Source organism: Sminthopsis crassicaudata, chromosome 3 (assembly GCF_048593235.1).
Source record: "Sminthopsis crassicaudata isolate SCR6 chromosome 3, ASM4859323v1, whole genome shotgun sequence".
In the NCBI taxonomy this organism is placed as follows: Eukaryota; Metazoa; Chordata; class Mammalia; order Dasyuromorphia; family Dasyuridae; genus Sminthopsis; species Sminthopsis crassicaudata.
This window is the reverse complement of record NC_133619.1, coordinates 278,456,751-278,478,126: the sequence shown is the minus strand read 5'-3', so window position 1 is coordinate 278,478,126 and position 21,376 is coordinate 278,456,751. Positions and strand designations below refer to the sequence as shown.

The 21,376-nt window shown below is 34.7% G+C and overlaps 1 protein-coding gene across 1 annotated transcript in view; it reads left to right on the top strand.

The window, feature by feature from the left end:
• Positions 1-21,376, top strand: part of SYTL5 (synaptotagmin like 5) — a 139,438-nt gene that overhangs the window by 21,197 nt on the left and 96,865 nt on the right. The window contains exon 2 of the mRNA XM_074300843.1: positions 14,677-14,886. Within this exon, the coding sequence (XP_074156944.1) occupies positions 14,677-14,886 (210 nt within the window). The remainder of the gene's footprint in view (positions 1-14,676; positions 14,887-21,376) is intronic.

The following is a 21,376-nucleotide window of genomic DNA, read 5'->3' as shown; positions in this document are numbered from 1 at the left end:
TAACCTATCTGATCCCTTCCATTCACCACTTTCTGGGTCTCTTCACATCACCTGGAGATTATCTTAAGATAATGGAGTTGCTAAACTGTACACTGCCCGTTTGGTGGGTTATAAAACCTGTCAGCCAGAGTTAGTGCATCTTTATAAAAAATCAAGAAGTTAATTGTATAAAATGCTAAATTTAGACGTTCTATAGGGTTACCCATGGCTCCCCCTTTCTTTTGTTTTTGGAGGAGTGCCAGTGGTGTGTAAAATCTTATACTGTGCACAAAAGTGTGCAAAGTGTTTAGAAGTATATGCAGATCCGTTGTCTATTTTTATTTCTTCTGGCACACCCATAATTGCAAATTCTTGGATAAAGAATTCAGTGACTATTCAGGCTGTCTCTTTTGCTGTTGGCATTGCAAAATTGTTAAGTACCATGCTAAATTAGATAATTATATCCATTCCAGTGACTTAGCACCTTGTAAGAATCCTAACAGAATCTAAACAGAGGAGTGCTGAGGTATTTGACTTACACACATATACACTGTCTGCCTATCTATCTATCTATCTAAAGGACTAGATGGTTTGGTGAATAGAACACTAGATAGAGAGTCGGAGAGACCTCAATTCAAATCTGCTTCAGGCACTTACTAGTTAGCATTTAATCTCTGTATGCCTTAATTTCTCCAACTATAAAATGAAAATATTTAGAGCACTTCCTTCTCTGGGTTATAGTGAGGATAAATGAGGACAGTGTCTAGCTCATAATAACAGTTATGTAAATTCTTATTCTCTTCTCCTTCCCCTACCTATTTTCCAAGGTTATTTTGATAAAATGGATGATTTTTGCAAAACATTTTAAAAACTGAATGTGATAGATAAATTTTAAATATTGTTATTATTATCTAATTATTATTGTCATATATATATATATATATTATATATATATAAATATAAGAGAGCTAAGTGGAGATCAAGTTTTGAAGTGCTTTTAAAATGATAAATAGGACAGTTTATAGTTGATTATAGAAACATAAGGAACTATTGGAGTGTATTGGATGAGGGAATGACTTCATGAACTTTAGGAAAACCTCTTTGGTAGTTGTGCAGAACACCAATTGAAGAGAGGAGATATTTCAGTGAGGTAAACCAATTAGATGTTATATCAGTAGTCCAGAGATAATGATGGTCTAACTTAAACTGGCCCCATATGAATGAAGTCTGAGGCAATGACTTTTATTAATGGCTTTCTTCTTGAGTATTGTTTCTCATGAATTATTAATTTTCATTATTTCTATTCCTTTGCAGTTTTAAATTCTATTTTGAAGACTAGATTTGTCATAGCTATGTGGACAATTTTCTCCTCTCCCCAACTCCAGCAATTCTCATCCTCCTTGCAATATATTGTCATTTTGGTTAAATTTAAAAGGGCAAATACTTTTTGAAATACATTTTTATTGCTCTTTTCTGTTTCTTATATTTCCATGGTTATCTCATGTATTTCCTTCTCAGAGTCCCATCCCATATGATATTGTCATTTTATTAAAGACCAAAAAAAAGTCAGTACACCTGAACACTACATTTCAAAGCTAAACACATGTGCAATGTGTAATATCTGTCAACTTCCCACCTTCACAGAAGGGTAGATTGGGGGAGTTTTCCTATCTCTTCATTCAAGTCACATTTACTCTTTGTAATTTTGTTACATTTGCTTTTTAAAAATTCTGAACTTAAGAAATAAAACAATCATTTCTATAATAAAATGAAATAGAAAAGAAAGAGGATTGCATCTGTAAGTGCAAATTATATACAATTTGTGATTTCTTTTAAATAAACAGCAAAATTATCATTAACTTTCTTTTCCTTCCTCCTTTATTTCTCCCCTGCCCACTACCATCAGATAGAAATACGTGTGTGTGTGTGTGTATATATATATATATATATGTACATATATATATATATATATATATATATACAGCTATATGTATCTATCTTTGCAGATAGATAACACTTTGCTTCATAGAAACTTTGTAGTTTAATTTAAGTGTTTATAATCATAACAATGACGTGCTTACTCAAAGTTCTTCTTAAAACAATATTGTGATGATACAACAGGCTTTTGTTTCTGCTCATTTTGTTCATCATTGGAGGTCTTTCCAATTATTTTCTAAAATCATCAAGCCCATCATATCTTACAGCAGAGTAATATTCTATCATGAACATATAGTTTAATCATTTATCTTTACCTCATTACAGGTGTAGTCATTCTTTCCATTTTCAATACTAGTGATTTGATTTTCTTCTGTCTTTTACATCATCTTAGCCAATGCTATCTATTTTATTAGTTTTTATGTTATCAATTTAATGAACTCAATTTTATCTTTAGTTTTTAGTATTTCCAAATTGGCATTTATTTGGGGATTCTTTATTCTTTTAAAAATTGCATATCCAATCCAATTGATCTACTTTTAATCTATTTTATTGATGTAAACACTCAGAGTTATAAATTTCCCACTGATTACCCCTTTAACTGTATCCTGTAGGTTTTAATATGTTGTCTCATTGTCATTTTCTTTAATGAAACTGTTGATTGTTTTGCTTTTTAATCCCTACTTATTCTTTAAGATTAGATTGTTTAATATCCAATTATTTTTTCTATATTTCCATGCTTTCTCATTAAATATATTTTTATTGCATTGTGATCATATTTCTTCCTTTATCTATAAAATTTGTATGCTCCTCGATATGGCTAATTTTTGTAAAAGTACCACTAAGAAAAAGGTATGTTCCTTTCTATTCCATTCAATTCATTCCAGATATCTATCATAGATATAGTTCTATTCACTTCCTTGATTTATTTCTTATTTTTTAGTTAGATTTATATAGTTCTGAGAGAGGAAGATTAAAGATCATACTGTCATAGTACTACTATTTATCTCCACTTATAATTCATTTAACTTTTCTTTTAAAAATTTAGATGCTATTGTATTTGGTGAATATAGGTTTAGTATTAATATTACTTCATTGCCAATGGTACTTTTCATCATAATGTGCTCCTGTTTATCTCATTTAATTAAATCTACTTTAGCTGTAATTTTGTCTGATATTATGATTGCTGTCCCTCCTTTTTTATTTTGTATAAGCTGATACATAATAAATTTTAATCTACTTCCCTTAATCTGTATATATTTCTCTCATTTTTAAAGATGGTTCTTTTAGAGACCATTATTGATCACAAAATAGAAAATGATTACACCAAATTAAAAAGTCTGCACAAACAAAACTAATGCAAACAAGATTAGAAGGGAAGTAACCAATTGGGAAAACATTTTTATAGTTAAAGGTTCTGATAAAGGCCTCATCTCCAAAATATACAGAGAATTGACTTTAATTTATAAGAAATCAAGCCATTCTCCAATTGATAAATAGTCAAAGGATATGAATAGACAATTTTCAGACGATGAAATTAAAACTATTTCCACTCATATGAAAGAGTGTTCCAAATCACTATTGATCAGAGAAATGCAAATTAAGACAACTCTGAAATATTATTACACACCTGTCAGATTGGCTAAGATGACAGGAACAAATAATGATGAATGTTGGAAGGGCTGTGGGAAACTGGGACACTGATGCATTGTTGGTGGAGTTGTGAAAGAATCCAACCATTCTGGAGAGCAATCTGGAAATATGCCCAAAAAGTTATCAAAATGTGTGTACCCTTTGACCCAGCAGTGCTACTACTGGGCTTACATCCCAAGGAAATACTAAAGAAGGGAAAGGGACCTATATGTGCCAAAATGTTTGTGGCAGCCCTTTTCATAGTGGCTACAAACTGGAAAATGAATGGATGTCCATCAATTGGAGAATGGTTGGGTAAATTATGGTATATGAATGTTATGGAATATTATTGTTCTATAAGAAATGACCAACAGGAGGAATACAGAGAGGCTTGGAGAGACTTACATCAACTGATGCTGAGTGAAACGAGCAGAATTAGGGGATCATTATATACTTCAACAATGATACTGTATGAGGATGTATTCTGATGGAAGTGGATATCTTTAACATAGAGAAGAGCTAATCCAATTCCAATTGATCAATGATGGACAGAATCAGCTACATCCAGAAAAATCCAGAAAAGGAACACTGGGAAATGAGTGTAAATTGTGAGCATTGTTTTTTTTTTTTTTTTTTTTTTTTTTTTTGTTTTGTTTTGTTTTGTTTTGTTTTGTTTTGTTTTGTTTTGTTTTGTTTTGTTTTGTTTTGTTTTGTTTTGTTTCTCTTCCCAGATTATTTTTATCTTGTGAATACAATTCTTCCTTTGCAACAACAACAACAACAACAAAATTCGGTTCTGCACATATATATTGTACCTAGGATATACTATAAGATATTTAATATGTATGGGAATGCCTGCCATCTAGGGGAGGTGGTGGAGGGAAGGAGGGGAAAATTCTGAACAGAAGGGAGTACAAGGGATAATGTTGTAAAAAAAATTTACCTATGCATATGTACTGTCAAAGAAAATGTTATAATTATAAAAATTAATAAAAAACAAAATAAAATGAAAAAAAATAAAGATGGTTCTTGTAAGCAATGTATTGCCAGATTTTGATTTTAATCCATCTTTCTATCTTTTTCTGTTTTATGGATGAGTTTATCCCATTCATATTCAATTATTTTTATTATTTGTTCATTTCCCTCAATCCTATTTTTGCTCCCTATTGTCCTTCTCAGCCTCTCTTTTTACCTTAGTTTTAAAGTTTACTCCTAACCACTACTTCCCTAATTCATACCTTTTTAAAAGAATCTTTCCTTTATGCTCTTCCCTTATTCTTTTATTCGTTATTCTACTCATTCCTCTAATAGGTCTTCACTTTTACTCTCCTGCCCACCCTACTAAATCTTAGTCTACACATCCTTCTAAAAGATACCCCCATTCTTTTCATCTAATCCTTTTATTTCTTTATAAATTTACAAGACATTTATAATTTTCTAGATGTTTATATTGTTCCTTTTTTTTAACCTATATAGGATGAGAGTAAGGTTCCAGCACTACCAGCCCTCTCCCCCAATATATATCCTCTGTATCAGTTTTTCTTCTCACATCTCATTTGTGTGAAATAATTGCTCTTTTTATCTCTTCCTACTCAATTTTGTTTTTTGGAATCACCTCATCATATTTAGCTCAGTCCCAAACTTTCTTTCAAACTATGCAAATAATGATGACAGTCTTAAGAATACTAACAACATTTTCACATATGAGAAGTAAACAAGTTGACCTTATTGAGTCCCTTGTAATTATTCTTTATTGTTTACCTTATATATTTCTTTCAGATCTTTTATGTTGAATTTTCCCATTAAATTCCTGTCTTTTTTGGCATAAATATCTGAAAGTCTTTCAGTTCATTAAATATCCTTTTTTTCAGGATTATACAAAACTATTTTTATCTTCAAACCCAGGCCTTTTGCTCTTAGAAATATAATGGACTAACTCCTATAGTCTTTTAGTGTAATACTTATTAGTTCTTGTGTAATTCTGATTGTGGTCCTGTAGTATTTCAATTGTTTCTTTTTGATTTTTTTTTTCTTGTTGCTCATAATATTTTCTTCTTAACACCTTGTTGCTTTGAAATTTGATTATGATATTCCTGTGGGGTTTTATCCTGGGATTTCTTTAAGATGGTAATTAGTGGATTTTTTTTTCTATTTCTACTTTACTCATTCTAAAACTTTAGGGCAATTTTATTTAATTATATCCTTTAATGTGAATCAAGATTCTTTTTTATTGCAACTTTCAGATAATCCAACAATTTTCATATTATCTTTCCTTAATTTGTTCTCCAGATCAATTGTTTTTCTACTGAGATGTTTCACCTTCAATTTTTTCATTCTTTCAATTTTAGTTTATTAATTTTTAGTATCCTATAATGCTATTTGTTTTCCCTTGTCCAATTCCATTTTTTTGAGGAGTTCTTTTCTTCCTTAAGATTTGGGATCTATTTTTCCAGTTGGCTGACCCTTTTCATATAATTTTCTTGGATTGTTCTTATTTCCCCCCTAATTTTTCTTCTGTCTTATTTGATTTTTGAAGTAATTTTTAAGTTCTTCCAAAAACTTTTTTTTGGGCTCATGACCATTTGATGGTTGCTCTTTGGTGTAGTAATGAATTTATTCTCTATCTCCATTTCTAAGTTTTTCTTCTTTGCTTACTATTTTTAAAATTTTTATTTTGCTTTGTTTTTTTCCCCCACAGCTTATTATTATAATAAGCTTTAGTCCCAAGGTATGTGGAATGGTGTCTCAGGCCTCAGGTCCTATTTACTGTTATTTTCTGAGTTGTCTAGGACCCAATCTGAGCATTCCTCTCAATTCCCCAAGATGCATCTAGGGCTCCCATCCATGCTGTGCAGCAAGTGCTCTTGCTCCTTGTGGACCCTCCAATAGCTATAATCTTCAGCTCTCCTCTCTGTCCTAGAACCTAAAGCAGGAACTCAGTTCTCCAATTAGAGCCCACAGCCAGCAGTGTCCCTGCACCTTTGTTACCTGTACTCATCAGGCATGTGCTAGCTCCTTTTCATAGTCAGTCTGGGCCCCAGACTGTGTTTGGTCCTCACACGTGAGTCTGACATCCCTTGTCAGCAGAGGATTCTTTAGTCTTCCCTTACTTAAATGTCTGACCTCCACACTGTCTAGGAGGTTAAAATTCCTGTGACTGAGGCTACAAACCTCTCAAACTAGCTCCCCTCTTTTCCCTTTATTTTTTTCTTGTTTCTGGAAAGATCTAAAGATGTTTGCACTTCAGTTGGACCAAACTTCTATCCCTACGGTTTTCCTCGAGGTCTTCTTCCATCATCCCATGATGACAACTGCTCTACTCCTACTTTTCTTCATTTTTTGCTCCTCAACAATCACCCTGAGGCACTTTTATGTCTTATTTGTGCAGGAAATCTGGAAATCCAGGAATTTTATGACCTACCCTGCCATATTCCCAGAATCCCTCCCCTGTTATAGTTAATTTTGACTTTTTGTTTTGTCTTTGTTCTTTATATCTGTATTGTTGAGGTTACTATGTATATTGTTGGGGTTACTGAGTATACTATGTATGAGGTTACTATGTTTTCTTGGTTCTGTTTACTTCTCTATGTATCAGTTCACATAATAATACTAATAATTTATTGTTGTGAAGCTATTTTCAGTTATTTGATATTTTCTTGTCAAAGATCCTAGAGTAATTTGCCATTTTCTTCTCCAGCTCATTTTACAGATGAGAAAACACTAGGCAAACAGGTTAAATGACTTGCTCAAGGTCATACAGCTAGCCAGTGTCTGAAGCTAGATATGAACTCAAGGAAGATCAGTCTTCAGAACTCTTTGACACTGTCTAATGCACCACCCCTAGCTGGCCTAATAATAATAATGATAGCTATCATTTATACAGTATTTACTATGTGCCAGGCACTTTGCAATTATTATCTCATATGATCCTCACAACAACCCTGCCAACTAAGTGCTATAAACATCCCCACTTTAGTGTTGAGAAAACCGAGGCAAACAAGGGTCAAGTATCTTTCCCTGGATAACACAGCTAGATTTAGACATTCAGATCTTCCCTGACTCAAAGCCTGATTCTCTATTCATGATCTTTCCATGCTTCTTTTGTATTCATCACACATGTTTCTTACAGAACAATAGTATTCTATTATATTCATGAACCATAGTTTGTTTAACCATGTGCCAGAGAATGAATATCTACCTTGTTTATGATTCTCAGCACTCACAAAAAAGTTCTACTCTTAATATTTTGGAATATATGGGGTCTTTTTTCTTGTCAGTGGCTTCCTTGAGATAATTTTAATAATAGTCTCTAGTTCAAAGGGTATAGATGTTTTAGTCACTTTATTAGTATAATTCCAAATTGCCTTTCAGAATGTACCATTTCATGGTACACCAACAATGTATTAGCATTTAATTCTTTAATAATTGATTTTCTCTTATGAACTCCTCTGTAATTTCTCAATGTTTTCCCCCACACACAATCCTGAGGATTCATCAAATTCTTTCTTCATTAGATCATTTCTTTCTTATTGTAAAACTTCTTCAATGTGTTGCAACATTTAATTTTTTTTCTTCTGTTCTCATGATCAAAGATAACTCACTGTTGCTTCATCTGTTTCAAAGCTAACCTTATATTTAGTCTTTCTTTCTTGGACATTTTTTTCATTCTTTTTCTTATAATCAGTAACTTATCTGACTTCTCTTCTTACTTTTTTAATACTTCCCCTTTCTAATACTACGCAAATAGTCTTCAGTCTTTGCAAACTATAAATCCAGTTGGTTCTTTCTTAAGAAATAAACTCTGTGTGGAGAAGATTAGTGGCAGCTGAATGGTGCAGTGGATGGAACACTAGGCTTGGAGTCAGGAAGACTTATCTTCCTGAATTCAAAATCTGACTGCAAATATTTAGAAGCTGTGTGACCCTGGGCAAGGCACTTAATCCTGTTTGTATCAGTTTCCTCATTTATAAAAGCTGGAGAAGGAAATGGCGAACCACTCTAGTATATTTGCCAAGAATAACTGCACATAGGATCACAAAAGAGTAAGACATAAGCAAAAACCAACTCATATGGAAAGGACTTAACCCTACATAGCTTCCAGTCCCCTTCTCCCACCAGTTTTCCAAATTTGTCACCATCCTTCATTCTCAACTGACCACTCAAGTTGAAGTCCCTTCTTTTGAATAGGTTGGCAGAATCAATATTTTTTGACTTCTTATAGTGTGTAAGAAGGAAAATCCAGACTGAATCACTGCCAAGAAAAAAGTCATGTCAAAGTATAAGAAAACTATAGCCTAACTCAGAAACACAAGTCTGGAAAATTTGTACTTGCTCTGGCTAAGTCTAGCTTGAGGATTGAGGTGGGATGGTGAGTAGGAGCTTCAAGTATTTTATTTCTCACAAAATTATTCATAAAGCTGTTTCCTTGTTCTCTCTCTCTCTCTCTCTTCTCTCTCTCTCTCTCTCTCTCTCTCTCTCTCTCTCTCTCTCTCTCTCTCCCTCCCTCTCCTCTCCCTCTCTCTCCCTCCTCTCCTCTCTCTCCCTCTCTCCCTCCTCCCCTCTCTCTCCTCTCTCTCTCTCCTCTCTCCTCTCCCTCTCTCTCCCTCTCTCTCTCTCTCCTCTCTTCTCTCTCTCTCTCTCTCTCTCTCTCTCTCTCTCTCTCTCTCTCTCTCTCTCTCCCTCCCTCCCTCTCTCTCCCCTCTTCTCTCCTCTCTCTCTCCCTCCTCTCCTCTCTCTCCCTCTCTCCCTCTCTCTCTCTCTCTCTCTCTCTCTCTCTCTCTCTCTCTCTCTCTCTCTCCCCCTCTTCTCTCTCTCTCTCTCTCTCTCTCTCTCTCTCTCTCTCTCCCCCCCCCCTCTCTCTCTCTCTCTCTCTCCTCTCTCTCTCTCTCTCTCTCTCTCCCTCCCCCCCCCCCCCCTCTCTCTCTCTCTCTCTCCCTCTCTCTCTCTCTCTCTCTCTGCTCTCTCTCTCTCTCTCTCTCTCTCTCTCTCTCTCCCTTTCTCTTTTCTTTAGAATTAAACTTTAATCATTCTTAAGTTTGTTGAGGATTATTTTAGGTCAAAATAGTGCATAAAAAGCAATTATTTTATAATTTTGCTCATTAAGTGATCTTTTTTTTTTTTCAGGTTATATTCTTTGGAAATGTTTTGCTATCCAGCACAATTTTCCATAGCTCTCCCCACAAGCAATAGTATAATTAATAATTCTAAAGAGCAGCATCTCCAAGAACCATAATACTACTGTATCTATATTATTTTCCATTTTAATTAAAATACCTTCATGCCTGTAACCTGATTTATTCTAGGCCCCAATTCCTACTATCCCTTGGGCTGCAAATCCAGAGTAATTTTTATGTCAGTTTTAGATTTTCATCTACAAACTTTGAAATTGGTTTAATATAAAAGCTTGGCAAAATTTCTTTTACTTTCTCAGAATAGATCAAGCACCTCTATCTGAGAAAACAGAAGATAATGCTGAACATTTGGTTTGTTTTCCTTTATATATATATTTTAAGACCACAAAGTAGAAGTCATTTTATCAGTCTCTGGAATTCCCTTCTTACCCATTTAGTATCTTGTCTGTTTATCATTTTTAGTATATTTCATAATCTTCACTTCTATTTTTTCTTTCTTTTCCAAATTGTTATAGATATTTGAACAAATGCTACTTTATTATATTTGTGGCTTGAGACACTTAAACGTGGGTTGTCATCTCTAAAACAATATAATAGTGTTCTTAGGACATGAATTCATTTCATTATTTTAAAATCCTTAGCATTTATAAACATCTAGAGAGCACTTTGCAAGGTTTTTCCTATACCTCCTTTTAATATAGACACACAGAGAAATTTTGGTCTCTTTTAGTCTATTTAATTGCATTTCAGGGCTAGGAAAACTTGCTTTATCAATTCCTGCCTCGGGGATTCCAGCTTCTCTCCTCTCCAAGACATCCTTCACAACAGTTCCAAAATAATCATGCCTTTATGCAAATTTGATCATGTCAGTCTTTCATGCTCATAGCCTTTCAATGGCCATTAATAACCTACTGAATAAAGTACAAAATCTTTAGCCTCATATTCAAGACCTTCAACAAATTGGCCCCCTTTATCTTTCTAACTTTCACTCAAACTTGCCATCCTCTGAATATGTCTAAGTGTCTTTGCTCACACTATTACTCAAGACTGAAATACCTCCACTCACTCTCTATTTCTATCTATCCAAATCCTGCTCATTTTTCAAGAGTCAGATCAGATATAATCTGTTGCATGAAACCCTGCTTCTAATCAGAAATGAGACAAGCATAGAATTTTGCATTTGCTCTTATATACATCTTATATTCCATTTTTTATTACTGGTAAATCCTGCCTCACATCATGAATTTGCTCCACAGTGAAACATTTTTAAAGGAACAGTTCCACAGGAAAAGAGAGAAGAGACCGAAAGAGAAAGAAGGGGGAAGATAAAGGGGGAGAGAGAGAAACAGAGAAACAGACAAAGAGAAATACAGAGAGACACAGGGACAGAGAGGTAGACGTTACATAAGATAAAGGTGCTATTTAAGAGAGAGAGAAAGGAAAAAACAGAGAGGGGGAAAGAAAGGAGGGAGAGAGGGAGGAAGGGAGAAAGAGAAGAAGGAAGGGAGGGAAGGAAAGAAACACACAGAGAGACAGAGACAGATGGGAAGAGACAGTGTAAGGGAGAAAGAAGGAAAGAGAGGAAAAAGACACAGAGAGAAAGACAGAGACAGAGGAAGATAAAGACAGTGAGACAGAGACACAAAGATAGAGACAGAGAGAGAATGAAAGATTAAATGTGAAAAGGGCAAATACACACAGGATGATACTAAAGCAAGGTAGCTACAAGAGGAATACAAAAGTGAATGTGGAATGAGAGAAGCTTTTCTGGAGTCACTAAGTCTTCATTAGTGTACTGAAATAAATTGTGGAGATGAATTGGCAGGGAGACAGAAGTGAATGGCAGATATGTGAATGCATAATGGAGATGAGTCATTCTGGAACAAGGAATTGATAAACGGATTATCTTACCTCCTTTATTGTAATGGACTTGGAAAGGTTGAACAGAACATTAATGAGCAGCCCTGAATACTAGCCAAAGGAGTTTAGCTCTGTTAGATATCTTTAGGTCATTAAAACTCTCATTTCTGTAGTGATATCTGGTATTGGACCACTATGGTAAAGGATCACTGTTACAATGGGTTCATACCTGTTGCTGTCACCTATGGAACTGATGAGACGTAAGGGATACTTGGATGAAATTAAGGTTAATTGGGGTCTAGTGGTAGGTTTGGGGTATAGGGAGTCAAATAAAGCTCTCCTGTAACCTCTTTGGATTCTGCACAAAGATACAGAGTTAAATGAGGTCTAGTAGTGGCACAGAGTCCCCTGTAAAGGAATTCACAGACCTGAAAACCTAGATTAATAAAAGAGGTTTATTTGGAGTTTGGAAGTAAGGATAAAGGTAGAAAGACGCCAGGACCAGAGCTGATGTAAGGCGGACAGGAACCCAAACATGGCTAGCGTATGTTTGGGGCTCCTGCAAAAAGTGGGCTCCAGGGATACCCTTTTTATAATGGGGACTTTTGGTCTTGAAGGTGGGTGGAGTCCCATGTTGGCTCCTGGCTGGTCTCTGCCAGGGTTAGAATTGAATAGAATTCAATGGGTTTTTAGATAAGGAACTGTTTATGGGGGGTTGGGGAAACCTGAGCAGATCATTAGAGTGGGAGCTGAGACAGCCCAAGTTAGCTCAGATCCAGTGGGGGCTGGGAAAGCCTGGATATCTCCCATTGGGATTCATGGGGCTGGGAATTAGAAAGGAATCTTTAACCCCTGTCAGAACTAGCAGCACTCATGAAATAAGCTTTCTGTACTTGCCCTAAAACTGAGGAATACAAATGAGTTAGAAAGTAGAATTCTAAAATGTGATATTCTGGAGAAATTAAAGAGAAATATAAATTAATCCTAGTGATAGTAATTTATTTTATATGTTGTTGTGAGTAATTTCAATCATGTATGACTCATCCTGGCCTCATCTGGGATTTCCTTGGCAAATATAATTTGCAACTTCCTTTTCTAACTCATTTTACAGATTAGGAAATAGGCAAATGGGATAAAGTGACTAGCCTAGGATCACACAACTGGTGAGTATCTGAGGCTGGATTTGAAATCAGGTTTTCCTGATTCCAGGCTATATCATAAATTATATTATAAATAATTGACTATTTATGTACTAGAAAGAAAGTCTCACATGTGTAATGAGGTCTACCTGTGATAAGAGCTTGTGTTTATTTGTGGTTCAAAGAGGCAGAATGGACATCTCTAGACTCTTTTCCCTCCTGACAAAAGAGGAAGCAGGAAATTGGAGCCAAAGGCCACTCTGTCCTCTTCAGAGAGAGGGAGTACTGGACTGGAAAATATGTATTCCCTTCAATATTTTTCATATGGGAGGTATGATCAGATTCCATCTAACTTTTAATTGCTTTGTCATTTTGAGGAAAAAGGAGGGCGAAAGCTCTATATTCAAGGATAAGACCCTTTCCTACCTCATAATGATGAGGGTGTGAGATAGGGCAGGGATGGGTCTGAGATTCTTCTCCTTCCAAAATTCTACGGGCACGTCTGTAGCAAAAGAAATTCACCTACTCAAAACTGTGATAAGAAAGGTTTTATTGATTAGAAATAAATGCCAAGATGTCTTGACGGGAAATAACAGCTTCAAGAGAAAAGTAATATTGTGAAGAAACATAATCTGAAAACTTTATACAGAAACAGAATAATAGAACAGAACAGGTAAGACTACTGAAGTTTGTATCTGAAAAGGTATTCCTGCTTCCAGAGGATATGGAGAAGTTTATATAACAAAGGAGTTCTTCAGAGACTGTAAGTTCATTTAAGTTTGTATAAGGTTTGTTGGTTATTTTACATAATTTTACTGGGCTGCCTGGTTTTACTCTCATCAATACCAATTCCACAATGGAAAATTGCTAAGAAGACCATTTATCTAAATCATAGCAATACAGAAAATGTATGCATGGAAGAATGAATATTAGACAACACAAACTGAAGGAGCTCTCTTACTGGGAGTGAACTAACTCAGCTCAATCAAGAAGAGTATCTGGACTCTCATCCTAGACAGTCTTTTCCTTCAGCAACATATAGTAGGGTTGACCTTGTCCATCTCTGTGGAAGCTGGAAGCTGATTCAAAGCAACATTTGAAGAAAAACCTCCAGTTGGACTACTCCCAAGAGGATTAGCATTGGAGGGTCCAGAAGGGGGACTAGCTGAGAACTAAAGCTCTTACCTCTAGACTCCTCCTCTTCCCTCTTATGCAGGATGGCACAGTCATCTTCACCAACAAGGAAAGAGTCCCATACCAATAGGCTTGAGGGCAGAAATTACATTTATAATATAATGACCATGAAACTAGCTTTTATTTATACAATACATTATAGCTAGAGGTGTCAAACCAGTAAAATTAGACATTTTGCCCAAGGTAGTTTAAAATATAATTGGAAAATGTTTAACAAAGTAAACGGAAATACAATAAAATATAGATAATGTTAATGTGTGGTTTTCTGTGTCAATATGGGGCTGGAAGGGATCTGTTTCTATTTGAATTTGAAACTACTGATAGAACAAATGATACTGGAATTTACCAGGGAATTCTGGATTCAAATTCTGACAATTATATTTCTAATTCTATGACCCTCAGTAAGTCACTCTGATTCTCAGTTTTGTTTTTTGCTTGTTTATTTGTTTTCCCCAGAGGAATTATGGTGCCTGGAGAATAATAACTTACTGGATTTAAAGTCATAAATTATTTAAATCCTGGGTGTGCCACCTCAGTGACTTCAGACAAGTCCCTTAATCTCTCTGACCTTCAGTTTTCTAATTTGTCAAGTGATTGAATTTGACTGAAGTTTAAAGTAATGCAGATTTTATTTTCTCAGTTATTAGGAGCTTGTGGAATCAATTTGGTCCAGTGGATTTTCTTATTAGTTCTAAACCTATTGAAGTAGGGTTCTTTTCTTTATTTGTTTTTGTAAAAGTAGTGAATGAAAATTTTATTAAGTCAAGCTAACTTTGATGCAAAATTCTTCTTTTTTTTCCTTCTAGGAAATTGAAAAATGAGCTTTTAGAAGCAAAACGGAAAGGTGGAAAAAAGCAGCAAGATGGCAGCAGGATTTGTGTTCGATGTCAGAAAAATTTGGGCTTGATTTTTGACCGGGGAAACATATGTGAAGCATGCATGCTCCGAGTTTGCAGTGAGTGTCGGATTGTGGGCATTGATGGCAATTGGAAATGCACAATCTGTGCCAAGATTGCGTAAGTCCCATACAGTTATGGAAGTGGGGAAGAGAACTGAAGGGGTGATTTAAATATGAGGATCAAAAATGGAAGAATATAGTACTGCTCTTTTAGGAATACTCTGGAGTATTCATTGTGTGTGTGGGCACTGTCACAGAAATAACAGGGCTATCAATTATGAATGACAGCATGACTCCAATAGTCTGTTTTTGCTAAGTGTTTTACATATATTATCTCATTTCATCCTCATCATAAACCTTTAAGATAGGTGCTATCATAATCACCAGTTGAGAAAAACAGGGTAGAGGTTAAATGTCTTGACTAAAGTCACAATGCTAGTATTTAGATTTTAACTCAGCTTTTCCTAATTCTAGACCAAGTACTTTATCCATTCCACCTTTGAGAAACTTTTAGAAGGACAAGATGCAAGAAATGTAGAGATAGAAATGACAAGATTTGACAACTGATTAGATATGTGGGGGTAAGCGAGGCAATATGAATGACATCAAGGTTATAAAGCTGAGCTATGAAAAGGATATGTGGTGTCCCTACCAGTTCATAAAAGGATGGCTATTAGGGAAAGCATAATGAATTCTGTATTGGACATATTAAATTTGAGATGTCTACAGGAAATCAAATTCAAAATGTCTAGTGGTCAGCTGGTGATTTGGGATGGGAGTTCAGATAAGAGACTGGCAACAGGCTTAACAATACAAGAATTATCTACACAGAAATAATCACTGAACTTTATGCAAGTTGATGACATTACAGAATGGTCAAATGTAGACTTATTTATTAATATGGTACTTTAAGATTTATCAGAAGAAATGAGAAACTCTTGAGGACTTCTTCAGAGATGCCAATGTTTTTCTTTAAAGTTGCTATTCCTATATTTGGATATGTTGTTTTGGTTTCTATAATATTTTCCATAACATTATTTTATATGTATTGGTCTCTAGTTATCCTTCTTATCCAGCATCAGCAAATATCTTGGGGATATAAAGAAAAAACTAAAAATAATCCCTGACCTCAAACACCTCATTCTATTGGGAGAGAAAAGTTGTGTCTGCTCATATATACAAATGTTTTGTGTGTGTGTGTGTGTGTGTATGTGTGTGTGTATGTATATATATATCTATATATATATATATACATACATATTTATATGTTTGTATATATAAACACATATGTATATGTGCTTATACAATTTATATAATATGTACATATATGTCTGCATGTCAGACAACCTTAAAGCAGATCACAGTTTATTTTTATGACTTCTCTATTATGTCTAGAAGGACAATTAGTTTTTAAATCATTTTATAGTGGCAGAAATTGAAACACAGAAAATATAAATAATTTTCACTTGGATACTCAGTTGATTTCTGGCAGAATTAGGACAAGAAGTCAGGTCTGCTTCTCAGATCAGTACTTTTTCTATTAGAGTGTTCTGAAAATTTTGTTCTCAGTTTCTTTAGATGAAGAAAAGTAAAAAATGTAAAAATTAAAATCCTTCTGATAAGAAAAAGAAGATTTTGGTACTTGGTCCTTCATTTTAAATTAGGAAGTTTATGGAGGTTTTGTTTTTGTTTTTACTTTATCCTTCCTCTTTTAGCACAGGATCATAAAATTGTAGAGTTGGAAGTAACTCAAAGGTTATCTAGGCCAGCCTCTATGTGTGAATAACATCCTTGACAAGTTGTCTTTGAGCCTTTGCATGAACATTTTTTTCGAAATAGGGAAATCAATCTCTTTTACCAATTCTATTTTGCCCTTCCCCATCTGTCATGCTTTCCCCAACATCCAGTCTTATGCCCAGAATAAAATGTTATCTTATTTTGCTGCCATTATGGGTTCAGATCCTAAGTCTGCCCTCCTGTCACCTCACTCATCATTCATCCTGGCAACATCCAACTCTTAGAAACCTAAACAGTCAGAGCAGCATATTATGAATCTGTATATTGTTTTATATTAAAATTTGGGGATATGTTCCTGTAGTATTTCTTTCTGGATCTTGAGAATTACTCTTCAGTAAACAGTCTTTTACTTTTTTACAATAGTTATAACATTTAATAAGAATTCAATAATATTTCCCAGGGCCTATTCTATATATGTAACACACTACTTAGTGCAGAGAGATATCAAGTATTTAAGTATTTACTTTCAACAGAGCATAAATAGAAGGAAGCAAATTGATGAAGTTACAAAATGGTTAAGTATAGACTTATTAATACAGTGCTTTAAGATTTGTCCTAAGAAAAAAAAAAAAAACATTTCTCATGGGTAAATGGTGGTATGTTTCACTTTGCATCAGATGGATTTTTCTGTGTACAAATATATGAAGTTTCCACATTAAAATCTGAATAGATTTATTCTTCAATGATAAGGAAAGCCTGAAAATAAACAGCTAATCTTTCTGCTACCTTTCCTGAAGTACCAATGTTGCAAATATCATTATTGAACTAAGTGCAAATTTTGCCTTTTTGTTTTGTTCTTAATGACTTAAAATCAATCTACTCATCCCAGATTAATAAATAAATAAAATTCTGGAAAAAATTAGCCTGATCTCAAGGAACTTGCACTCTAATGGAGGGAAAATAACACATGAAGGGAGAAAGAGTGGTAGAGAAAGGTGTCTTCCAGTGTGATGTAAAAATAATGATAATAATAATAATAACAGCAATAAATAATGATAGTAGGCTGTTAGATGGCATAGTAGATATGCATTTCCCCTGGAATTAGGAGGACCTCAGGTTAAATCCTGCCTCAGACACTTACTAGCTGTATGATTTTGAGCAAATCATTTAACCTCAATTGCCTCCCAGCCTAGATAGATAAATAGATAGATAGTTAATGGCAGTTAAATAGTCATTACTCTCAAGGAATTTTCTTTTTTAAAAGGAGAAGACAACACAGAAAAAAAAAATTGAAATCAGGGAAGGGGAAGTGGTACCTACCAGCCAATATACTCTAAAGATATTAACAATAATAATATCTAGCATTTATTTAGAGTTTTAAGGTTTGCAAAACCCTTTAAATATTATCTGGAAAGGAATTAGTAAGAAGGCCAGAGCTGGACAAGGTAAAAGTTCACTTTAGGGCAGATTCCAAAGTTGGGAGGAAGGGTTGGGGAAAGGAAAGGAGTCAAGGACAATGGCTAAGAATGACAAGGATTACAGGCTGGCTGAGGAAATAACCAATAATAAAGTTACATGACAGAGTTCTGATTCCCAAACCATTTGTAATCTACACAGAAAATGACAGACAGACACAAATAAATATAGAGCAGAAAAAACTTAATGGAGAAAACTGGAAAGATCCAAGAGAGTAGTATAACCTGTTTCTTCCTCCCTCAAGGAAGTAGACACAGTGCTACATAGTGCTCATAATCAGTTAGTTAAATGAATGCCTAATTGGTAATTCAGGCAACTTTCTCCAACCAAAGCAATTCTAATTAAAAAAAAAAATCTGTCACAGGCTGAAATCTGTTGGGTACATTTGTCCTCTGAACAGAATGGTTTTCCAAGTATCACAGAAAAACCATCAAGACACAGCAGCTGTCTGTCAGGAAAGGAAAGGAATAAATTGTCACTAATCCTAACCTGTGACTGTTTCCTTGACACAGCCAAATATTCCCAGAAGGAGTGTGCAAATTTATGGAGTAAGGAGTGCAACCTTTACTTTGACTAAGATTTGTGGAAAAATAATATATTGCACTTATATACTGACTGTCAAATGCATGATTCTGTTAAATAATATCCCCAGCTGGGCATGGTGGTATAGTCCTGTAATCCCTGCTACAGGGGAGGCTGAGACTGATGGATTGCTTGGGCTCAGGCTCTGAATTGCAGTGGGCCAAGTCAGTCAAATGCCCATGCTAAGTTCTTTACCAATATGTTGAGTGTCTAGGATGGGGAGGATAGATGCCCCAGGCTGAGTAAGGAGGGAGGAACTGAGGGAGGATCTGACTCAGATAAGAAAGATAGCAGGTAAAAGCTTCTATGTCAATTAACTGAAGGATTACATTGTTGAGTGACAAGTGAATTCCCAACATACACAAATATATATCTATATCTATATATATCAAATAATATTTCCAGAATTATAAATTTAAGAGTCATAAGGAAGCTTCAGAAGCTTCTAGTCTAAGAAGTGACTGAAGAAGAATCAACATAGCCAGCAAATGGTCATTCATCTTCTACTGAGGAATCAACTGTTGCTTGGGACTCCCACTTTTTTTTTCTGAATACCTTTCATTGTTAGGATGATATCAAATATAAGTTTGTCTTTTTTTTTTTTTTTAACTTCCAACCACTACTCTGCCCAAATTAGCCTGATCCCTAGTCCTAATAATAATCCTTCAAATAATTGAAAATAATCTTGTCTACTTTAAATCTGTGTTCCAGATTAAAACTGCATAGGGCTCCTTAAACTGGTCTTCACGTGACACCATCCTGCCTGACCTCAATCTGGAACCCTTCTAGCTGATCAATATTCTTCCTAAATTAATGGTATCTAACCTTCTTAACTTATGGTATCAAAACATTTTTAAAATAAAATAAAGTCATGGTATTTAAAACTTTATATGTTTTTTCATAATACCAGAGAACAATACAAGTACTACTGTTTTATTCTGGAATATTCTCAGATCACACTAACTATGGGCTTATATCATATTTTTTGAGTCATATGGAGCTTTCAATAAACTCCATCTTTTTTTCAGATAAACTGCCTTGTATATATCTCCCCGTCACATACTTATGAAATTGTTTTATTTAGCTAAAGCTAAAGTTTTTAGCTTTGTATAAGATTTATGAAGTGCATACTGATGATGAATATACTAGATGAGTTTAGGTACTGTAAGTAAAATTGTCATTGCTGCTGCAAACCAGAATCAGAATCAAACTTCCTAAATCAAAACAAACTCCAAACTATAAATTAGGAACTAATAAATGTTTATTAAGTTTGTCAGAAACAGAGCCATACTTGTACCAGCAGAGACTCCCCAAAGGAACAAAAAGATAAAGCTTCTATAGGATACAATTTAGGAGAAAGGTGAATTGGGTATGGGGTATAAATTGGACAAGATTATTGCTGGAGGCAATGGGGTAGGAAAGGGGTAGATGGTTTCCTATGATTGGAAAAGCCTGTTGCTGGGAGTTAGTAACAGGAAAGTCTAGCAATCTCTTGTAATTTTACTCTTGTAGATAGGACCATCCTTACTGTTTCATCAGAAAAAAAGTTTCTCAGACAAAATCAGAGCTTTAGTACCAATAGGATTTAGGGGCAAGATAGAGAAATTGCAGAAAAATGGAGTTGCTTTAACTTTCTTAGGTACTCATAATAATGGTCTGATTTGAACAATCAAATCTCTTATTTATCTGAAAAGTGCAGTACTCATTTCTAATGCATTTTCTTTTTAAGTGCCTCCTCAATGCAGTACCTCAATCCATTTTTAGTGGATGGGAAATGTTTCCATGGTTCCATGGAATTCAATAAACATTTATATACAGAGCCATATCTAGCCACTGGAGACATAAAGATGAAAACAGACATATAATACTTGACCTTAAAAAAGTTCTAGTAGATTTTCTTGGCTACTAATAAAAACATAATTTTTTAGAATAAAAATCCCTATTTAGAGGCATACAAATGGCTGTTTGAAAGGGTGAATCTGCTAGATATTGAAAGACCCTTCAACTAAAAGTTCTGACTTTACCACTAATTGTCTTTGCAAATAAATAAGGGCCTTAGTTTCCTCATCTTTACCTTCCATTTCTAAAATTCTGTAAATGTATGATACTATACAAGCTGATAATTCTACTTGCTTGTCTTAAGAGAAACACCAAAGTGCTGTTAAACAGTAGCTACAGTGAATAGAACACAAAATTGCAAGTCTAGTCCTGAGTGATGAGCACTCAGATGAGTCAGAAAATGACTCATCCTCTATGTAGTTACAATGCAATTTTGTACAGTACTTCTGTTAGAACAGGAGATGAAGCTTGGTGATGACATTTTCACAGGATGGATGCTATTGAAGATTAGGTACCATAATTTTAGGATCTCCTTTGTTTCTCATTCAGCTCCATACACAAAGACTTGACATTAGGAGGAGTAAGAACAGGACATCCAGGAAGAGGAAGGGAAGCCAGTTTGCAGAGACCCTACAATAAATTAGTAACATACTTCCCTTTTCCTTTTCCTTTTTGGTAAGACTCAAGAGTCCTGTGCCCTATGAATCACATTCCAGAACAATGTATGGAAGTCACCTCAAATTTGTCAAGAGGCATAGAATGAAAAAACCTTTGGAAAATCCCATTTATTTATTCACATTGATATCTTAATAATAGATGTAGATTGCCATGGTGATTTCAGCTGAGACTATTGCTGTCAATCACTAAGATAGCCAGAAGATAGCCAGAATGCTAAATGCCACACTGAACCTGTGGCCAGATATTGAAACTGCTATTTACTCCTTTGTTTCACCAACATTTCTTAAGTGCCTTCA